Source organism: Corvus cornix, chromosome 4, assembly GCF_000738735.6.
Source record: "Corvus cornix cornix isolate S_Up_H32 chromosome 4, ASM73873v5, whole genome shotgun sequence".
In the NCBI taxonomy this organism is placed as follows: Eukaryota; Metazoa; Chordata; class Aves; order Passeriformes; family Corvidae; genus Corvus; species Corvus cornix.
In genome coordinates this window covers 14,568,292-14,591,906 of record NC_046334.1, presented here as the reverse complement: position 1 = coordinate 14,591,906, position 23,615 = coordinate 14,568,292, and the positions used below count along the sequence as shown (strand labels likewise).

General features: G+C 38.9%; 1 protein-coding gene across 1 annotated transcript in view; it reads right to left on the bottom strand.

Moving 5' to 3' along the window:
- Positions 1-5,306: 5,306 nt before the first annotated feature.
- TTC29 (tetratricopeptide repeat domain 29) overlaps positions 5,307-23,615 on the bottom strand; it is a 117,604-nt gene continuing 99,295 nt past the window's right edge. Inside the window, exons 11-12 of the mRNA XM_010411999.4 lie at positions 7,315-7,387; positions 5,307-6,934 (exon numbers count right to left, since the gene is read on the bottom strand). Of these exons, the coding sequence (XP_010410301.1) occupies positions 7,350-7,387 (38 nt within the window). The 3' untranslated portion in view covers positions 5,307-6,934; positions 7,315-7,349. The remainder of the gene's footprint in view (positions 6,935-7,314; positions 7,388-23,615) is intronic.

Below are 23,615 nucleotides of genomic sequence, written 5' to 3'. Positions count from 1 at the left end.
AGCCAGCTGCATGACAGCGTCACATATATAAGTCATTGTATTGCCCTGCTGACACCCCCTGGTTAGAAGTACCCCTGAAAATCCTCTTGGAGTACAAAAGTGCCAGAAGAATAATAATTGTAATTACAAATCTTAACTAAATACACAGTATTTTTGTGGCCCTTTCAATATTACATTTCCGTGGCAAGTTTTTCCATTGTGTGTCGTTCAGTCATGTTGGGACAATTTGTTAAATAATGTAGAGGCACTTCATCATGGAACAACATTTGAGGTGATTTACAGTTCCATCTTTTAGCAGCACACCTGTAAATCGCTATAAATAATGCTACCCCCTATTAAGGAGACATCAGGGTGCTTCCAGACAGACGGAATTAATGGAGAGGCAGTTGTGGATGATCCTGGGTAGAAAGCACTGCCAGTTTGGGTTGTTCCAAAACACCGACCTGCACAGCCCACAGCCAGGCCTGCAGGGGAATTTGTGGGATGTCCAATCAAGTTGCAGAATGGCAGAGTTTGGAAGGCACTTAGCAGCAGGCTGGTGTCCAGAGATCAGTGACATTCCAGGCTTAAGTACCTTTGTTTCTCTTGCGGCTCTAATGGAATTTTGACAGGTAAGATGTTTGCAGTGAAGCTTAATTTGAAAGAGCTCATCTTTACTTCTCATCTGTATCAAGTCTTCATTCAGCAGCAAGGATAAAACGAAGGAAGGCTATGAAGCATTGGAATTGTGGAGACAGAGGGGAGACTTTGAATAAAGGTGAAGAAGATAAAAAATGAGTCTAAGGAAAAGTGGGGAAGAGGATACAGTAGGCTCAAAAATCTCAGATTTACTGTAATTAGTATTTGTGTGTCAACTCAAAGCCTTTCTGCTGGGGAGTGAGATTCTTAGTTCTGCTATGAATATCCACCTACCTGAAAAAAGAGGTTTTTTTTTTTTAATGATGCAATGCTGTATGTGGAAAATGGTGAGAAAAGAGGATCAAGCTCCTAACCAAGGACTGGCCATGGCAAACCAGACAAGATCATAAAAAGTACTTACCGCAGATGAGTGATCATCATGCAGGGAGGCAAAAAACCAGCTGAAGATGGCAGGACCACTTTAAATCAGGAAATAAACCTTTTCAGCTCATAGCACTGTTACGAACACTTGCATTTCAAAGGTGTTGAAGATGATTTCCAGGTAGAAATTCAAAAGGCCCCAGTACAGAGATCAGGAAGAACAGGTATGATGACCCATAATTTGGGGCTGCCACATGCAGATTTTTACTTCAGCTTGCAATACCTGTGAAGACATTGAAGCCTTTGCTTCAGAAGTCAAGAGCTGACCTGTCCTTCTGTTACAGGAGAGCTGTCACAGGAAGGAGCTTTAGCACACACCTGGAATGGTCTTCAAAGGTTCAGAAACCAGAGGAAAAAGAGCTTCCTCTTGTCTTCTTTGAGCACAGCTCTGACCTACACCTGAGACCAGACTGAACCAAACTTACTCTGTTTTAGAGGTAGAAAAGCCTCTTCCTGGCTCTCTTAGTCAACACCATGACAGGCTCGTGGGTCTGGGATTGGTTTCACAGACTCTTTCAGCTGATGAAGACCACTATATATTTCCAGCACCTTTTTCCTTTGAAAAAATAGTTAACTTCAGTCTCACAGTCCTGAAGATATTTTGCTCTTGTCTGATATTAAGAAGCGCACAACAGGGACTGCAGAAATGAATCACAGCATCTGATGGTGAGATTAAACCCAGCAGCTTTCAGGGGAAAGTGCGTTATCTCACTGATGGAAATACCCCAGCTCCCTACAGTGGGACGTGGGATGTGGGAGAAACAGAGAGGGTGACTAAGGCAAGCATACTTCTTGCAAATATATTAGTTTAGTTTTTTTAATCTTTTACTTTCCTCATCTTTACAGCTTGTTTTTTTACTTACTTTGTATAAACTACCAAGTTTTGTGTCACAGATAGTTTCAGAAAGTAATTTTCTAGGCAGGTTCCACTATCCTGAATTTTCTAGTCAGGAAGAAGGAGGAAAAAACCGTAAACATGACTTACATAGTGACTCCACCCAGGAACACTGATTAAACATCACCTGCTCCGAGGTGGTTTGGTGTGTGTGTGGAAGTGCAGTCTTCAGCAGGTGTTTATTTGTTTCTGCCAAAAGCACAACAGAACCTGAATGTGTTGGTGATGTTGTCCTCCAAGAACAAAGGTTTGTAGAGGCAAAGTAAAAGCAAAAGCCCTAATTAATCTAAATTTTCTAATATCACAGAGCTCCTCCGAGAGTATCAGGGCTCAGCAGATATGAAAGCTCATTGCAATTTAGAATGTAAAAGTTAAAGGGGTTGCTGTGAGAGAGAAGCAACCAGGAGATGGAAAGCAGGTAATCCTGAACTTCCCTTATCATAAATAAATTTTGGGTTAATCTGTACTGCAAGCTTGGCATGAGCCGTCTGCCCAAAAAGCAGCCAGCAATGCCAAGGAAACCTTTTTCCGGGTACTTGTGTGGAAATTTCCTCAGCCGAGTGATGCTGAGGAGCCGGGAGGCAGACAACACTTATGAAAGCAAACAGCAGAGAATAACAGTGACCACCAGGCTTCAAGGAGGGCTCTCTCAAGATGTTTTGCACTGCTGTGGTTAAGTCCAGATTTGTCACTACAATTGTAAACTGTGAACTTGTGGCCAGATGGGACAATGTTTTCTGACAGTCCAGGAAGACCAGGAGCAATGTTGTCAGGATTAGAACAGCTCAGTGCAGGAGGCAGCAGCTTGTCAAAGCTGATTTACTTCTGTGTATGGATAAGTATGTCCCAAATCAGGGGCTGGATGTGCCAGTCACAAAAGCTGCCTCCCAGAGACAAGGGTTACCTCTCATCCATCTGTCTGGTGTCGGAGATCTCCATCCTAGCTGGGTTTGGAGCTGAGTGGGAGCCGGAGCTACTGCTACTCCGAGACACTCCTCTTAGGATGCTCAAGTTCCCAGACCCGGGCTCGTCCACGTGCTACTGAAAATCTGTTGTCCACTGGTTTTCTGTGCCACATGTCCCATGCTGCAGGAGACCAAGCTGCAGAACTGAGCAGGAAAATGAGCAGCTGCTGGGACCACTTGAAAACAAATCCCCCTGGGATTCTCCTCAGCTCCTGGAGACTCCAGGCCTGTGTCAAATGAAGACTCACACATGGAAATACCCATTAACACGAGTTATCTTCAAAGACAACGCACACATTCTATCTACTTGCAAGCATTTGTGTGGCAAATATGAAGGTATTATGAAGTTATGTTGTCAAACAAGACACAGGTTTGTTAAAAAAAGAAAAAGAACGAAGTACTCATTCTCTTCTTTGTAGGAGCCGTGTTCAGAAATACCTGCCTGAATCTCAGGACAAAGTCCCTGATGTACACCACTGCTGAAGGCTGAGGAGTTCTCACCTCATGTGTAACAGCTGAACCTCACAGAACTACTCAAGGCTTTAACCTATTTCTTGCATTTTTACATGTATATTATTGCTTCTTCCAGTTACAATCTACTTTTTCCTAGCAGGAAATGAAAGTGTATCTTTAGTAATACCTATCATCAGTCTTATTTATTCCATATCTCTAAGTAATTATATATAGAGTATTTCTTAGTCTATATTCGGACGGCCTATTTAGAGATGAATGGATTCCTTCCAAAATAGCAATGACCTTTCTGTGACTCAAACATTAATTTTCTAAATGGCATCACAGGTGAAATACCTTATACATCATCATAATTAACAAGAGATACCCTATTAACTCAGAATAAAAACATGCTTTTCATAATTATAAACAGAATCCTTTCTGAGATACAACCTTCCTCTCTGCTACGAGTTGTTAGTCAATACCATTGGATACATCCACAGTGAAACTTACTAAAACCCCACCCAAAAACCACCTTAGTTGTCAGCCTAACATGTCCTAGGCACACACAAAATGTAGATTTTAGAGACATTACACTTCAGAACTATCCAGAGATTCATCTGCTATAATATGTTTGACAAGTCTCTTGTTTGAAATGGACAACTGGCATTATAGGCTAAATTGATCTGCCTGCTTTTGTAACTTTGTTAAAGTCAACTCTGCCTGTGATTTCTCAGCGCACAGAAAAATTTGTAAACTGCAATTCATAATCTCTCATGAGTCCTCCTTTCTGGCTGCAAATGAAGGGTCAGGAGATCAGGTGCTTTCTGGTAAAACTTGGAGGAAGGATTGCAAGGATAAAGAACGAGGCAGGGTGGAGAATAATTGTGTTCCATAAGAGGAGCTCCTTAAATTAAAGCACCTCTCACGTGAAGAGATAAAGGACAGAAGTTCCATTACACCAATGTGAGCTCTGATCCCTGCAGATCTTACAAGCAGGACTGTGTCTGATGAGATCAGCAAAGGGAAGTGATGTTGGGAGGGCATTGGTGATTCAGAGAGTGGTGATTTGTCTTCTGCAGTAGCACTGGGTCGATACCTCAGCCAAGTACAGCGAGCACTGTGCTTTCAGCTGGAGCCTGTGAGGTGTTACAGCAAGGCTGCCATGACCTGTGGAGCTCTGACTGCTTCTAACAGCGGAGAGGTTTATTCCAGGATCTTGTCCAAACAGTAACGTATGGAACAACATCCTGCCTAACCTCCTGGCCCCATTAATTTGAAGAGGGAAGCAGAGCCTTCATTTTCCCACTGAAAAAGTCTGCAAGGGGCAGAACAACGCCTGCATTCTGCCAGACTGAGAGTTACTCATCAGACAAATTGTTACTGGGATGGGAGACAGGTATATTTAGCTCAATAAACATAATTTGCTCCCAAAGCTTCCTGACTTTCAAGAACAGAACTCACATTTACATTGCTATAAGATGATAAATTTCCCCTTATTTTTATTAAAAGCTGTATGATGAAAAAGTGTTAAAAAGTATGGGAGAGTTAATGCTCTAGGGGATTAATTCATGACCGTTTTTCACAAGCAAACAAGAATTATCATGTAGTAACAAGTGCAGATTGGCAAAAAATAGTGAAAACCATGGATGCTATTTAACATAACTACACAATAACTTTTGAGACACATGAACAGAATGTTCACTTCCTGCAGAAATGTACACGGGATTAAAGGCCCTTAAGAATTTAGAAACCTGCCCTTGACAAATTGATAATTGTCTTTTCTAGACTATTGGTGTCATTTATGTTATGTACTTTTTTTTACTACAAAGGCCAAATCCAAATACGTAATTTCTTTCAACAATATTTTGATAAAAGAAATTTCAAATATCTAAAATTAGTAGTCATGCTATACTTACAAAGATTAGAAGAGCTTGTAGATAAACAGGATTTAAGACATTATTTGCAAAATTGTGCCAGTTTTAGAATGTTTTTCTTATTTCATATTAACACTATTAAAATATAAGGGGTAAACCTAAAGGGTAAACAATACAGATGTTGTTTATATTTAATTCATAGTCCTGTTTCTCTTTCTGGTTTCCATAAAATGTTTGCCTCTTTTTAGCACTCAGCAAAGAGATTTGTTGCCTTTGTGTGTGCATAATTGCATGTGGGAATATTTCTATACAACTTCTCAGCCTTGCAAAAGCCTTCTAAATTAACATTGTTATAATAAGCATGGTGTTCAGACAATAAAGACCTATAAACAAAAGAATAAAATTATTGAGCTATTTGTATTTAAATTGCATGTACATAGCATTTTGGATCAAAAATAGTCTAATAAGAGCTGGTTAATGATACATTCTTACTATTCTTTAACAGGGAGAAACCCTATTGTCAGATGTCAACCAAATACTCAGACTACAATCCTGAAGAAAACCATGAATTGAGTTATTACTATGGCAAAAGCTAATGCTTGCTCAAACACCATCATAAAACCTGATTATAGTTCTAATGGACCTCGCTACAAACTCTGAGTCTGGAAACCTCCATTTAAAGAAAGGAATGGTTGGCTATTGGGAGTGATAAAGCTTTGTTTGTTTAGTTTAAAAGAAGGGGTTTTCTAATATGTGAAATTATGCATCATCAATTTTCCTAAATACAATTTGAAGGTTCCAAATCCTATTTTTATGTGTATTTTGCAAAGTGTTAACTTCCATCTTCTGTCCTCTAACTCTGCCTTGAGCCAACAGTGGTGGCAGCAGGTTCTGAGGACTCTGAGGTGTCTGAGGACTGTGAAGACCACAGGTGTCAGTGGGTCATGTGGGGAACCCATTGTCAGGAGTTTCATCAGCTCAAAATGGGACACAATTCTCTACTAAAAACAGTGCTTCAGATTATTAATCAGAAAGAACCTAAGCAGAATTTTAGTTTACCTGCTGATGTAAGCGCAGAGTCACCGAATGAGTCAGGTTGGGACGGACCACAGGGGGTCATCTGGTCCCATCTTCAGGCAGGGTTATCCCACAGCACATGGCACTGGATTGCATCCAGATGGATTTTAAACAAACCTAGTCATGTTTTGAGTCCAATCTGTGTTATAGATTGGATCAAAATTGCACCATAGTGTGTCACCCAGGCTGGATCTATTCTATTTCAGCTACTGGTGAACCCCAACCTTTACACACATGGTAAAATCACTGGTAGCTCTATGTATAAGTTTCTCTGAAAGGGATCATAATCTGGGATTTAAAAAAAACTCTCCAGACACATTTGGAACCTGATCTTTCAAGGCACTGAGCATCTTGGATTCCCATTCATGTTTAATATCTTAACAGGAGGATCCTGACACTTTGGAAGACATTAAGCAATAGGGGCACAAAGTACAAACTTTCTATTCCACTACTCTTTTTTTAAAAAATTTATTTCAATGACAGATGCTTTTTTTGATAATAGAATTTTTATGACAAAATCCTTGCTGAAATTCCTACTTTGTTGCATGTCTCTTCAAGGATCTTCCTGTACTCATTATACATCAGCTTCTTGGTCAGTAAGCAGGCAACCTCTAGAATAAAAAACAGCAAATAGAAAAATATTAAAATGTCAGAAGTTTATGTATATACATTGATATCTACATGTTTTATGTTTGGGGTTGGCATCTGATTAAGCAGATTTGTTTCTGTCTCAAAGGCTTATTTCTGTAAATTAAAAGTAATTACACGATCAAAGGCAATTAAATTCTAAAACTGGGAATATGTGTAAAAAAACTGAGGGAAGTGTGAATTCATTCATTTATGAGCAGGAAAAATACTATTATTTAGACATAGTAAGACAGAGATGATGTGCAATTGCCTGTCAGAATCAGGTTAAGTATTGATAGCAATGACAATTTGTAAAAATAAGCATATTGGTATAAAGTCTGCAGATTATGAGCAAATACTGTACCAGGAAGATCTAGAGCTGGTGTCTTGGACAGAGGCTCACAGAGGCTTTGAGGCACTTGTTTCTTCATCAGGTTCTGTTATTAAAAAAAAAAAGTACATTGTTGTTTTAGACTTACAACACTTTTAATGGTTAAAAGGCCTAAAAAGTTTAATTGAAAAACACATCATACAGTAAAAAGTCACAAGAGAAGGAAATCTAAAAAACACAGAGATGAGCCACAGAAAACATAATCCTAGAAATACAGAACTGAAAGGGATTTCTGCTCTCATTTGCAGCACTCCTGTGCAGCAGTTCTCCAACAGGACAGCTGGGTGGGACCAGCTGGGGAGCCGACAAGGGAGATGCATTTGGGAGAAGACGATGGCCAAGACAGCACTGAAAGATGGCGGGCAAGAGGAACACTGTGCAGGGGAGGAAGTGAGCAGTGCAGGAGGCAAGAGAAGGCTGCCACCTCTCAGTGGGGTCTTCCTCATGGGATGTGATCCAAAGAACAGGTGGCTGGGAGGGCATGGCTTGACTCTGCAGTTCTTGACAGCCACACGTTTCCTTTGCTCCAGTGATCTGTGAGGCTCAGCCTCATTCCTTCCTCACTCCATTTCCACACCAAATTCCCACCTCCTGGCTGCACTTTCTGCTCTGCGCCCAGGGACTCTCCAGAAACATACCTCCCTCTACCTCATTCCAACCACACCATCCCTGGGGCATTCTTCCTTATTTTGGGAACTACTGATCTGCTTCACCTCCTCAAATGAAGAAAGTGCACATATATCTAGTCCATCCCTGACATCTATTCTCCAAGGCTTCTGATGAAGGCTGTTTCACAACATCCCTAATCTCTCTGTTTCAGTGCTTCACAGCCCTATTGCTCAGTTTCTTCCCTAATACTTAAGATAAATATTTATTGCAAATTAAACTGATTTTTCTCTTGTCCTACCTTTTGCAGACACACAAGAGCAATGGAAGATTGAATAACTCCTTATAGCTTGAGAGACTATTTTCCTTTCTCTAATCTTCTCTTTTGGAGGTGAAGCAAACACAGTCTCTTCAATATTCAAAAGGAATTCACGTTTTCTTGACTTGATCCTCCTCCTCAGTTTGTCACTACCTCTTTGTACTGTGATGCCTAAACCTGGACTTTGTCTTTCAGTCACAGCAATACCAACAGTGCTTGTATGGCATCATAGTTTAATTCATGGCCAAAATAAATCATCCAGTTCTGGTGGGGATGAAAAATAATGTTTAAGGCAGTGTATCTGCTGGTGCAATATTTGGAACAGATTAAAACTACTGGACTACTTAAGACTCAACAAAATTTATGTTTTGTCATTTCATAGACTTTTATTAAGTATAGTTGCTAACTAGGATTTTATCCACAGTTGTATGCAAGCAAGAACAGGATAAGTAAATCTGTGAAGAATATCAGAGAATTAGCATTCTCATATGAAGTCCCATTTTGTATGAGGGCACTGTACATGTTAGTCGTTTACTCTGTATTTAACAGTGTAGTTATTCCAGGTGACATGTCCTGAAACCAGGCCTAAAGTAAATAAATCGGAATTCCTTTCCTAGCAGACCATGTCTAAATGAAAAAAATCTAATAAAACCTGCACATTTGGTCTGGCTTAGGAACTCAACCAGTAGGAAGCAGCCCAGAGCCCCAGGCAGTCCAGAAGTGTTTATAGGGGTCCGAACTATGCTGTCCCACCCCAGTTTTACACCAGCACAGTGTTGTTGCTCTTTCCAGAGGCTGCACTTTGGTGGAAAAGTGGTGCAAAGCAGGTGATTCAAGCCCAAAATGTGTCTGAGTACAGCAACATCTGTATTTCCTGGGAAACACGAAGAAAAGCGTGTCTCTGACAGCTACAGACACTGATACGTGCAAGAGACGGTGGCGATGTGCACATGACAGATGGGGAGTTACAGCAGAAATTGCTTTTCTCGTGGACCTTTTGGCCTTTTGCCTTCACACTTGGACACCAAGCTATTATTGGCTGATTAACAGTTCTGCCCTCCCAGCACATATTAAGCATATCAAGGATAACTGATGGAATACTGAGCCATAAATGTTTTCTTGGCATTTGTTTGGCCTCTGCTATTTAGAAACAATAAAAGCATCTCATATTCATAATGATAATACATATATACCAACACAGATCACACCATCAAGCATTCTCCTTCCATCTTATTGTGCAAAATGTGGATATAACATTAATATGTATTAATAGAATGTAAATATAATTAATCATAATAGGATGTTCCTGACAGATTATCATTACTGTTGATAAAATATAATTAGAATTGTCTGATTGGATTTTCAGTGCAGCTAGAATAGGCATCTCTCTTCCTTTTGTTTCTGTGTGTCTATCTACACAACATTACACTTCTAAAAATCTCATTATTTCATGATGTCTCTGGGAGAAAACAATGCAGAGCTGCAAATCCTTTACATGATATAATTAGTGAAAAGTCATACAAAAAAAAAGAAGGCCACACCAACAAAGACTGAAGCTACAACTAACTCTAGAGAGGACAGGAATTTTAGGCACCATTCTCTCAAAAGATTATAAAGAAAATGAAACAGTTCACAACTGTATTCCTGAGACTGCATGCCCATGTGATGGGAAAGCATTCAAATCCAAGGTCTGCATTATTCAAAGACTGCTGGACTTTATTAAACAAGAATTCCACTGAAAGCTCCATGAAGTGATGAAGTCATAAGTCATTATTGTTTCAGGCAGCTGAAACTGCTTCGAAAAAAAAAAAAGAAAATATTTTGAGGAGATGACAAAAGTAAGAATGAGAGTAGCCCACAGGAACCCAGAAACCATTTTTCAATGTGTTTTCCAATAAAAGAATGAGGTAGAGTCTACTGGAAGTAGGAGGTGGTGGGCTTGGATACAAAGAAAGGTCTTGCTTGTGCCCTGCCGCCTCATCACTGGAACTCCCTGCTGCAGGATGCTGAGGATGCAGTAGTTTTCTGTGGGCTCAAGAAGTGCCATGGCAAACAAATAGGGGGAAAGTCCATAGCCTCTCCTACTCCTCCACTATAGCTCACCTCCTTAAGCAGCATCCTACAACACATTACCTCAAACAAGAGATGGAAACATGCTGTTATGCTCTCACATGGATTCAGGTGCAGGTACACAAACAAGACCCCATTTGCAACTCCTGCTAATGAGACTGAACTCTCTGAACTACAAAAGTAGTAGCATTTTCATTACATCTATTTTACTTTAACAGAATTAACTTCACATATTCAGATTCACCATTAGCCAATACTGCATTTTTTGTCACAAAAGGGAGAGAAAGTGACACTATCTCGACATATTATCATGTTGGTGTAACGCAGCTGATGAGATATAATCCATTATTGTAATTTAAAAATTACTTGCATTTTTAAAGGTCATGCAGCTGTTTTGAGTTATATAACCTGAAGAATGATGCAATGGTGTAGGAATAGAGACAGAGCAGAAAATAATATGACTTCCAACAACATGCTCATCCCACACTTGTAGATGATCTTCCCATGTATTTTTCTGTCTTGATAAATGAAAATGGATGTAATGCCTTTCTAAAAGCAAGTTGGGCCTACCTGTTTAACCATGTATTCTGACTTGGTTCACTTGGAATGGAGGTAGTTGTACATGGAGGTTTTATGAATATAAAGATTAACGAATTTGTACAATTTGGGCATGCAAAGCATTTTCATCAGGCATATTCCATTTAGAATAAGCAGTAAACCATATATAAGGGTTGTGTCAAAGTTTACTGAATAGGGCCCTTGGTAGCTAATGTAACATTTCTCCAACAAATCAAAGGTATTGTTCTATGCTCACATGAATATACAGTAGCCATTACCTTAAATTTAAAACTCACTGTGAGCAGCAAACACACTGTGGGGATATGAAGGCCATATTGTATCAGTGGAGTCTGCAGAGATTTTCTTCATATGGCTTTGCCTGGTTGAAATATAAGTTGCAGTTGAAAGCTAAAGGGATTACTTTTGAATAGTCATCACAAAGGTTGATTATATTCGTATATCATTTAGCTGGACCCTGCAGGCTATTATTCCATTAGCTGTGCTGGCCCTGCACTGTCAAAAAGTTGATCGTATAATGTAAAAAGGGTCTATGCTATGTTAAGGTATGTGGAGTAACTTGAAGCAGTAATCTTTTAAGAGCAGTACAGCTCTGTACTTCAAGGTAGATTGCATTTAAAATAAATACCCACAAAATGGAACAAGTACAATAAACCTACCCCTGTTTCCTATTTTTCCTTCTTCGAATAGTCTGTATGTAATTTGAGTAAGTTAATTGCACCAGGTAAGATATTGGCTATGGAGTATTTTTTCATGCTCACCGCCAAAGAACTACACCTCAAAATAGCTGTGTCTTTACATGAAACCCTCATGGAAATGACATTTCTGGTGAAATAGGTTTGCTGATTATGCTTCCATTGCACATGCAAACACACACGCATTTTCTTCCAGTGCTTAATAAAATGGATCTTCAGACGGTTCCATTATGTGGATGCCATAATATTATTTTATGCTAAAACATGGACAGCGCATTAGATTGAAAGCATCTGACTGTTCCAGGAGGCAGAGTAATCATGGACTATCCCTAGATAGCAAATGCTCCCATTGGGGAAACAATACCAACAACACAGGCTAATGAAGCACAGCAGTTATTAATCACGGGCATTTGTAAAAGCCACACATAATAGAGATGGACTCCCAAGATTAGGAAGGTTAGAAGGTGGGACCGAGAAAAAGACAGAAGATTATCCAATTGCATTTTAGAATAAGTTTATGGATGAGTATTTGCTTCAGTACAGTTGTGCCCGTGCTTGCCTCTGTCTTTCTAAGCAGGCAGAGAAAGAGGAACAATTTAGGCAGCTTGGCTCTCTCAGCTTTCAGATCCTTGAAGGACTATTTGGCAAAAATAAATAAATAATAAACACACACTTACAAGACCCTTAGGGCTTATGGCCTAGTTGGAAGTGAGACAGTGCTTCTTTTATCAGACAAAGTTGTTTAATTTAGATTGTAAAAGCAAGAGTTGGTTCTCTTTCTGTACACCATATATATTATTCAGGGCAATGAATGAGTCTTTATGAGTACAAATGGGAGCCTTTAATGAACTACAGCAAGCACTTGAGCACGTAGGTTTCTCTGAATAAAGGCTTCACAGATGGGTAAGTTTATGAATGAGAAGCAGAATTTATTTCATAAGCTTTTCAAGAGCCTACTCAGGCTATTGCACTATAAGGAAAGTGCAAGGTTTTTCTGGTTTGGGTGAGAAACCCTAATGGGAATCCGAATTTTTCCCTGACTAATAACTTGCATTGTTTACTTATTCATATTCAACAGTTCTCAGACAAATTAATCTTCCCCTCTTACATAGTTTGGGCATGTTCCAGACATTTGTACAACAATGGAGATCTCTCTTGATCTTACATTTTTCAGTTCTGTGCATTGTTATACACTCATCTGTGACATCTTTTGCACAAACCATTTGTTGAATATCAATTATATCAAATAACAGCTCTATCAGGTCAAATTGTTGACTGTAGAGAGAAAAGCAGGGATTTTTCTCAAGGCCAAAATATGACACTGTGTCTTTTGTGTGTCTGGAAGTTAGAGATCCCAAAAATTCTACGCAAATATTGGTGACACAGAAAAATCAGCTTTGGAAAATAATCATCAAGAAGATCACTTCAAGCATGAAGAAACCTAAACAAAAGAACTGCCAGTTTTTAGCTCATAGTTTTACCTTTACTGTCAACAAATTCTACATTAAATCCAAACTATTAGCTTAAAATTTCAATACAGCATCTTGTCTCTAGCTCTACTCGGAGTATTTGCCATTCAGTGCCTTGAAATATTCTCAAAGGCAAAGATTTCCAGCAACGCAAAGCAGGTGAGCATCTGCCCAGCTGGTTAATCAAAGTTTCCACAATGCAAAGTAGAGTTCCCAAATGGCCTAGAGAGGGGTTTCTTTTCTTTCTGCTCCCCTCCAGGTGCAGAATGAAGATCACACCTGGAACCTAATTGCTGGAGGGACCTGCTGAGAAAGCAAACTTCTGAGCAAAGGGTGGCTGCTTGTTCTTGTGGTAGAAGCCAAACATGCCCTTGGTTACCCTGAGAAGCTGGTGAGCAGAGAAAATGCAAGGAGTATAAAAACACTTCTATTACCTCTATATCTGCCAAGAGCCATCACTAAAGATTGAGCCCAAGATCTACTCAGAAATCCATATGAAAGGAAACTCTTACCTTGCTCACAGTAGAGATATTCCTATAGACTTTTACAGAAATGTCTGTCTCGATGTATGCATCGAAGTTTTAACACACATCTTTGGAGTTATGAAAGAAGTCTACTCTCATTGCAAAGGGCAAAGAAGCAGTAAGAGGGCTGATGTTTCCGACAACATACTAATCATAACAGAAGCAGCATATCTGTTCCTAATTTGTGTGCAGAATTATTATGGCTACTTCACTTTAAAACAAAGCAAAGCCAGGTATACTGGGTGCTCAGTACCTAATGACAGTACAGTAGCTGTGAAAACACAGATTTCAGGCATAGTGATGATTCCGACAGCAATTCATACCAAAGCCACTACACTGAAAAATTATTGCTGTCTTCCCCCAATTCACTACAGTCCTTGTGCTGTAAATTTAAATACTCTGCTGGGGAATCTACTCCGTGTGTTTACTGTGCAACCTTCTTCTATACACATAAACCCTCGTCCCTTATCCTTTACTCATACAGATGTAGTGCATTTTTTCTGTTAAGTGCTTGGTATAAAGGCACAATTAAAACATGCAAGACAGCATAGCAGGACAGTTCATATCTCCCTTTTGTGAACTCCATCTTCTACCCATTGAGCAAAACATGCCACTGAGCAGAGGAGCTCAGTATTAAATCACTGGCAGTGTGTAATATTTATTTCTGAATATGCAGCTTGATGTGTCTTCAAAGGACCTGACTGTCACAGAGTGCTTAGCACCCCTTTCTCTGAAATTCAGCTTCCTCAAAGGTGTCCCAGGGGAGGGAAAGCTGGGAAGCACAGGTTACTTAAACACGTCCTCTTGCTTAACTGTATGCCATCATCATGCTGAGGTTCAAATACAGTATCAGCCTGATCTGACTAAAAGTATCTCTGATTTTAGTTCTTTTTGCTTTATCTCTGTATTTTGACATGAGTGTCCTGTGTAATTTTGTTGAGAGTTTCTTGTTCTGCAGATCTCATTCTTTATGTTCTGGTTTGGCTCTGCTGTTTTCTGGCCTCTAAAGGTTTACCTACTCTTCTATAATTGCATATATAAGAGCACTTCTTCATGGCTGAGACTTTCAGCATTTCCAGTGACTACTCTGCCTCGTGGCTTGCAAACTGTTTGTCATCTGAGGTCTCTATAATGCAGTCTTTTTTGCCTGGGAAACTGTCTTCCGAGAGCTTAGCCAAAGGTATCATCTGGGCACAGAAGCGGAAGCCAGAGAAGCAGAGAAAATCCAGCAATGCATCTGCTTCAAAAAAAAAAAAAAAAAAGGAATGCCAGGGAGATTTTTTTTTTCTCCTTATCTGACTTGACCTTTACATCTTCTAAGGCACCTTAGGCATGACTGCATCCTCTGTGGCTAACGAGATGTAGGAAGTGTCTGGAAGATTATATTCTTCAAAAAGAAGTTATGGAATCCCTTATGGAAGTATCAATTTTTTTGTGACTGAGCTTGTCTGGGGAGAATATTGTTCCCCTCTAAGATTGATGCAAAGTGCTCCAACTTATCTTTTAAAAATAACCAACAAAAAACAGCTGCTGGAAATAAAGGTCCTGGTTTATGCAGGGTCCTTGCATTCACACGTGGCGACATGGGTGTGCTCCCATGGGCACGTTGGAGAATCTTCTTTGTCTCAGCTTTCCTTGCTGATTTTACCAACAGATTGAGATCATAGAATCAGAGATCAGACCTAATTCTCCTCACCAGGCATTGGGAACAATACTTTTGCTGGTCACAGCAACACAGGGCATTTAGTTTCTCCCTCCCAGTTTTTGAATTTATGGCCATGTTCTTCCAGACAACGTGTGACAACTTGAAAGGCCACTACTTGTCTTTACAGATAAGTAGAGAGCTCCAGCTTTCACACCAGTCACTCACTTCTTTTGATGAGAAATAGATTCGCATGAAAAAAAGATTACACTGAAAATGGAAATGGATTTTCTGTTTTATTAGCAGTAGCACAAGACTTGTGAGCTACTTTAGAAAGTTATAGAACTACAGAGACTTAAGAAAAAGCCAGCAGAAGCTAGAATTTAAAAATAAATGCTCTGGCTAGTCTGGGCCCAATTCTCAAGTGATGCAGCCAATGCAGCTTCACTGAAGCTAGCATGGTTATGTCAGCTTTGCCAAATTGCTTCAAAACAGATCTTTTTAGAAAAAAATTGACTTCAGAAATTTTAAATTCACTTTGAATTATACCATTGTTTTGCTCTAGGAACAGCAGAGATTAGAAGCATACACCAGGCAAGCAAATGTCTTCATGAAGTAAAAGATGTCACCCACTCCTCAATCACAGTGATGAGAGGCACCAGCAGGTACTCCCAGTGTCCAGACACTTAATGGGGCTGAGGGGAGGCATGGACTTATAGATGCAAGGGAAGGAGAGCATCCAAGGAATGGATGACCTGGTTACTTTTGGACCTTTTCCATGACCACAATGCAAGGGGAGAAAAGGAAACAGGGTTATTTAGGTGTTGCTGCTCAGTTCTGTCCCTCACAAAGGTACCAGTGGAAGTGCAGGCAGACACCAGCTGCTGCTGGTTTGAAATGCTTTCTTAAGATGAGATAAATCATGCAAAGCTGCCAGCTGAGAAATAAGGAAGGAATTTTTCCCCACGGCACAAGTCCGATAGGGATTCTGGCAGATTTTTTTTGTTATATACTGTTCCCACAGTCGAGGAAATCTGTTATCACATTATCTTAGGTTTGAAAATATCACAATTTCCCCAAATTCACAAAGTGAGTGGTGAACTTGAGATGATTTCAAGTGTCTGAATCTACTACAGACTGGGAGATCCCTTGACTGTGCCATGCCCTTTCATGGGAGGATGTGAGAGTCTCTTTGGAAACTGGATAAATTCCAAGCACTAGGTAGAAGACTCTGGACAACAGTAATTTGATAATTTAACACCAGTCTGTACTCAGACAAATGTTTGGTGCTTTGACAGGAAAGCAGGTCTTCCCAATAAAAACAGAAACAGTGGCTTAAAATCCACGCTGGCATCTGCATGTTCTGATCAAATCACAGCCCTACCTCACAGCAAAGCTCACAAGGTCTCATAGACAAAAGTCCTTGCTATATATTAGAATAAGACACCCCTGCTTGGAGGTTTCAGAGTCCCCAGGTCACAGGGAAGCCTGCCAGGCATGGCAGTGGGTAAAAGCCCTGGGAAGGTTTACTTGCCCCACTGCAAGTCTCCCTGGTGAACTGCTTGCTGTGGCTCTATTTAATTCTTAATCTCTGCATCTCTGTTTAATTCCTAGCCGCTTTAGAGACCTATTGTAACACAGCAGTTAAAAAAAATATTCACATGTACTGCCAGGCCTCCCCAAAGAGCACTAACTTGACACGTAGGCCATGACAGCTGGGCTTGGACTACTAAGAAATCTAATCCAGGGTTTCCATCATCTCAGTTGTTGCCTTTCTTTCATTACAGTTTGACTCAGCCCCTAATGGATTCAGCTTTATAAAATCAGAAAAAGAGGAAAAGAAAGCAATTTATTCATGTTTCACTAGAGCTCACAGAAGACATGAATTTTCTCTAAAAATGCAAATTATTTTGTGCCACACAAGCGAGACTGGGCAGCTAAAGCTCTTAGAGGAAGGGTCTTTCCCAGGGCTAATGTTTTTATACCCAGTGATTGAATAAATCGATCCCTTTTTTATCACATCTCTTCTGCTCTCCTTTTTGTTCAGAGGAATGTAACCAATGGTACCAAAGCACCCTTTTTAATTCTAAGAAAACTGATTATGCGTGTTAATTTTGTTTTTAATCCCAGACATATCAAAATAAACACCACAGGCATGCGTAGCTGAAATCAATATCTCTTAAGCATCAAGTTAGTAAAAACAAGGATTTAGTAAGAATCCAAGATGTAAAAGACTAATGTACAAACTAAGCCTTTATTTATGTAATGTGCCGTTATACAAGCTCAATATAAACCTGAAAGAAACTATTTCAGAAGAGCAGAAATGGTTTACTTGCACTGCATCAAAAATGACCCCATAAGACCTCCTTTACTGAACTAGCCCAGATATTTAATGTGAACATATGTTTTTAAAGGATTTCTTGTCTTATGTCCAGTCATTCTTGTTAATTCATGGGACAGTATACTGCAGATGTGCTTTTTTCTATGTTACATAAAGCAAAAATTACATTTAACAAGTGCGAGGTTGGTCATAAAAAATAAATAAAAATAGACTCTTAAAAGCTGGGAAATCACAAAGTGAAGCTATCAGTCATTCTTATTGAGAAGGGTGAGGACAATGTGAAATAAAACTTGCACATCTATGAAGAGACATTCCTAATATGCCAGCACATGGCTGTTATTTCACATTCTCTATAGGTTGCTTTCATTGGCCCAATATTTCTTCCTTTAGGGTAAGCTGCAGTGCCCATTTGCAGTAGATGCCCTTTCTAGTCACTGACTTCAATTTTAATAGTAATTAAATTCAACATTTTAAACCTAGCTGCAAGTTTGTTTCCTTCAAAGAAGAGACAACAAATCAGTGTTTCTGTGCTTTCTACATGTGGGTAACAACTTCAAACTATGTATTTGTTTAACAGTAGTGTTATTTGTTAATATAATTGATTAATATGTAAATAAAATAACTTTCAGATTAATTTTCTAATACTAATTTTTGCACTTTATTCATATGCAAACTAGTCAGACCATTATGAAGAGTTTTTACTTCTGTATGGTTTTACTCCTTCCTGAGTACAGAGATAAGCAATACCACTTCAAAAAAAGGAATATTCTCTTCTACTTTTCTGCTGACACTAAAGATCTCCATCTTGTATCCATCATTTGTACTTTTCTTTCAAGAGTTGGTATAAGATGGCATTCAGAAAGAGGAATCACTCTGTCTTCTAGGACATTGGTAGTTTAGAGATTGCTAAATTCACCTATATCAAAAGTATAGACATCTCAAATACACATTTCCTTTATGTATTTACATTCAAATTCTTATTTGTAATGGCAAAGTAACTTCACAATTAACAGTTATGTGAAAAGGCAAGTTTAGTATGAAATTTGTTTTCTGATTTTATGGAAAAAGCATGTCACAGATAGAAACAGTTACAACTCAGTTCCCCATGAGCTTTCAGGTCATGCTTTAACAAAACAAAGTATTTTTGTTATAACTTCATCTGACGTTTAATCTCACACACAAATGATTTACAATTAAATAAAGGCAACAGCTCCTGGAATCTTAAAAGTAGTTTTAGTAGAGAAGTTTAAATTAAAAAATGAGAGATTTATTTTGAAGAGTTCTGGATCTGTTAATGGACAACTAAATTTAGTAAGACAATGCTAAATAATGATTTTGTATATATTATGTTTGCTCAGGAGATACCTATTCCCCAAAAGTAAGCGTAAACAAACAACCCAATATAAGCCAAACTACTGGTTCAGGTCTGGACTGAATCCTGACTTTGTAAAACTTCCCAAGTCACTTTATTAACCACAGGGAGTATAATGTCAATCAAAGGTTACAATTTTACCTATGTACTTTTATGTACTGTTTTTTTATAAATGTAGTTCTTCACTATATGCAGAAAGTAAATAGAAAAAACAGCAGTCTTAAGACACTGTGAAATAAAGGATTAAAAGTTAAGCTGTTGAAATAGGACGTGAAATTTTCATAATTTTTTTTTGCAGACATTAAATAAATCACAACATCTTAATTCAAGCACACATCATACACTTGGTAAGAAAATATGACCTGGCAAAAAATGTAATATGCCAGCTTTGAAGATAAATTTGAAAAGCTCACACAACCTACCACAAAGCACACATTGCACCTTCTGAAATTTCCAAAAAAAGCCAGCAAGACTAGAACCTTTCAGGACTCCTTTACAAACTGAAGACCAGGCAAAAATGGGCCACAAAGGATCACAAACTGATTTTTTTTTTTTGTTTCTTTCAAGTCCCTGCCCCTACTTTTTGGGCTACCAGGTAGAACTTTCAGAAGATACAACTCTTTTCTTCTTTGAGTGCTGATACTTTCTACTGTTTCACCACATTTATGCATTCCAAACTATTTCTGTCTCTCTCTCAAGTACCCAAAGCCTTCCAGGACACTTTCACTGAACTATTCCCTCCATTTGTTTCCCCAAAGAGGTTTGAATGTTCTTCCAATATCTTGATGTTTTTTTGCCTTTTCTCTTATACCCCTTTTATACCCTTTTACAACTTCTGTATTCTTAGTGCTTTTTGCCTACATTCTTGGACTTGTTTGTCAAGCTAAGAGACTAAACATTTTAGAAGCTTCGTAGCTAGGGATCAGTGTGCCCCAGACCCCAAGGTCCTCTCCAGAACACGTTTTTTTAAACCAAGATAGAACCATTCAGGGGAAGGTTCCTTGGAGAGGGGCGCTCACTCGAGCCTCTCATTGGGGAATCTTTGATAGATACGCTAATTAGTAAAACCTATAATGTTATACCCGATCTTTTGGGGGTGTGCATTGCGGGGTGCATTGGGGTGCATTCGACCTGGACGTGTGCACCTAAGGATCCTTCAAATAAACACAAAGGTAAAATCCATTTTTTCCTTCTAACCATGTTTGACTCTTGATTTTAAGACCAGGAAAAGGCATCAATCTAATGCAGTGGTATTTGCCTAACTGCAGACAAGATAAAGCAATACTCCTTGAATAAGCCTCTTTTTCCATTCCCATTTCAATTAGGATGTTATCTCTAAATTCAAATAATGGTACTTCGCTATCAAATCAAACTTCATCTCTGATCATTTAACCAGTGCTGTGAGGAGAGAAAAAGGAGTGAAGTCCCTATCAGGAAAGCATTGCAGGGAAAAGATGAAAGAAAACCCTGAAGGCAGCAAAAATGTGAAAGGAAGGATGAAGGGAAAAGAAGTGGAAATGGTCATGAACAATACAGCAATGTAATTTTTATTTCTTCAAACGAATAAGGCAATACAAGGAAAACCAGTAAGAGACTAAAAGTTTAGTAACCACAACATGTTGTATTCTGACACTGATTACTGGGGAAGCTTCTCCTGAACTTTTCAACATGCAACAAGGAAGGTACAGGTGTCTCTATTATATAGCTCTCAATTAAAAGCAGAACCAGGGCCTCTGTAGGTTGACATGCCTGTAAGAATTTCCCCTGGATAGCCCAGGAGGATGTAGCTGTTTTGCAATCACTCTGTATCCTGCTCATTTGCCACTGACACAGGAAGCTGCTCTCTGCTACACCCCAGGAACATCAGCTCCACACCCTCACTGCAGCTATGAACAGCTGATCACTCCCTGGCTTTAAAGTGAACCCTAATGTGAACTTTCATGGTGCCAAGATATCAGGCAGAATTTTCTAAAGTACGAAAGCTGGAAGTTTTCAGGGTATGGGCATAAAAGTACAAGTTAACCCAGTGCTTTATTTTATGATGACCACACAAAAATAACAGAGCACCGATCTCAGGTATCACATCTCCACAGATTGCATCATTTTCCTATTTCTATTTGTGTCCCTAAGAATGAAATAGTGGGAAAAAGCATAATTACATATTTATTTTTCTTTTTTCTTTCCCAGAAAAACAAACACACACACACAAAAGTTGAACGAGAGCTCAGTGACTAAAACATAACAGCAGAAAGGCGAAATGTATTCTTGGGATGGTGGTCACGAAGGAAGACCTCCAGCAGAGTTCTACATCAGCATTTTTATTTCCTAGATAAGAGAGGAAGAGTCCCAAATGTAAACACTGTTAGAGTAGGATTAGAACAAACTGAGAAATCAATCAGGCAAGAAAGTTGTACTTGCTCAAGAGGTTTAAAGGACATGTACAAAGCTATTGCTTGAATCAGCCTCAGTACAAGAGTAACATGGAGTGCTAAACAAGACATTAATTAAAACCAAGAATGTGTCATGGGAGGAGAGACCAGTAAAAACCTGACTTGCATACCAGGCAAATTAGCTACAACTCTAATAAAGGATATAATGATAGATAAGTAAATTAAAATGTTATAATGAGGAGAAGAAATCAAAATAGCTTTTGTAGAGATCTCATGAGGTTGTTTTCTTTTGAGGAATATAAGAGATCTGGATGACTATTACCTGGCTGATTAGATTCCCAGAATGCTTCAGATACCTTCTCTGGATCAACAACTAGTTAAAGGTAGAAAATAAAGATAAGAATGGATGGATTCATTTTCATTATGAAGAAACATCAGTAGTGAACGCAACAGGGATCTAAGGCAGAATTTGTACAGTAAACATTTAAAAAATCCCAAACAACTCAAAATGTTAGTGAACAGCAACGTGACAGAACCTACTGCTGACAAAAAAATGACACAGGGTAATCAAAATCAAAACTTTAAAGAACTTCAAAAAGATTTTGTGACTGGGCAATAAAGCATCAGATAAAATTCAATGTTGATAAATGCAAATTAATGCACTAATGGAAAATGTCTTTCATGCACAGGGAGATTGGAAGCTTCAGCTTGATAGAAAGATGACTGATAGCAGGATATAAAGAGATGTATCTATTTTCATGAGTGCCATGAAGAAAAAAAGAGTGAGAAATGATAACTTACTTTCTTACAGAGCAAAAGCTGAGAGGCAACAACTGAAGCTGCAAAACAACGGGCTAACGTCAGATCAGGAAGCTGCATTTTAGCTGCCAAATTCAATGAGGTGCGTTGGCTGCCAGTTATGTAACAGAAATGCCCTGGAGAAGTTCATGGACAAATACAGGAAAACCTATTAAATATAATGGGATCTAGATCCGACTTGTTCAGGAAGTCACTGACTTGCAGGTTGCTGAAGATATGGAGAGAATACCAGCAGAAGTCTTACTTCCAAACATCCTGTTCTTATTTTCCCCTAATCTATTAGCCACTGCTGGACAGACACCAGGCTAAACAGGCCTTTGTCTTTTACAGTCTTTTTTCCATATATCATGCTAGTATTAGAAAAGTAGGATCTCTAATCATGGAGATTAGAGAAGAGTTAGCATAAAAAGCCTACAGAGAAACTCTTCCAATGTTTTCCATGTAGGAAACAAGACTTAAATGACCTCTGCTAAATACTACCAGGGGTTTTCATCACTCTCTCAATTTCATCTTTTTGGTGACTAAAACTCATTCTATTAAACTTGACATTTTCTGAACATTAACACCTGCTTGACTTTCATCCAAAAGCTACTAACAAATGATGGTTTGTGAATGCTGATCCCTCCAAGATACCAAATGACTATTTTTTCTCACAAGAATAACACCAATTCTGCCTGTGGTACTAATGTAAAGGCATTCAGACTGTTTTTCTATGGTTTTTAACAACAATAGAATACATCAGCAGTGCCATGGAAGGAGTGGATGTTAAACTGTCACCTCCACACTTCAGCCAAGAGCTGGATCTTGTGGTCCATATACTGAAATTGGGAGCACACTAGTGATTATTAAAAATCCCAAGGCAAGCACTGATATTTACAAACAGGAGCACCATTTCCTAGAGAAAGAGGAGTTTGCAGGCTGGTCTTCAGCTTGCAGATCATCTGCAGCCACCCTGTGGGAGGACAGTTTTTATAAATAAAATATTTGTGAACAGCGGTAGTTACAGCATTATTACAAAGTCCAAAAAAAGATATCAAAGGGCAGTGTTGTACGTGTTGAACAACAAGTCTGCATTTTTTTTTCCATGACCAGCTGTATACTTCTATACTGTGCCCAGAAAAACAGAATTTTTAAGGTAGTTTAAAATGCAATGCAAGACACATTTTTTAAAAACTGGTGATACTACTTTTGTATACACATGGAATTATTTTTATCTACACTATTAGCTATGGTTGTTACCATTTTTACATACTTTGCTAACATGTCTCGAGGTTTTTTCAAGTAACTCAGGAACTGCCTTGACTCCCCACTGATAGGGGATCAGCCCAATTCCTATGTGTTTGTTGCCGAAGTGGGAAGGACTTAGGTAGGTACAGACTTCACGTTTTCTCTGCTTAGAAAAATTATAACTTTAGGATTTGGGCTGTAATATGGCAAAAAAAAACCCCAAA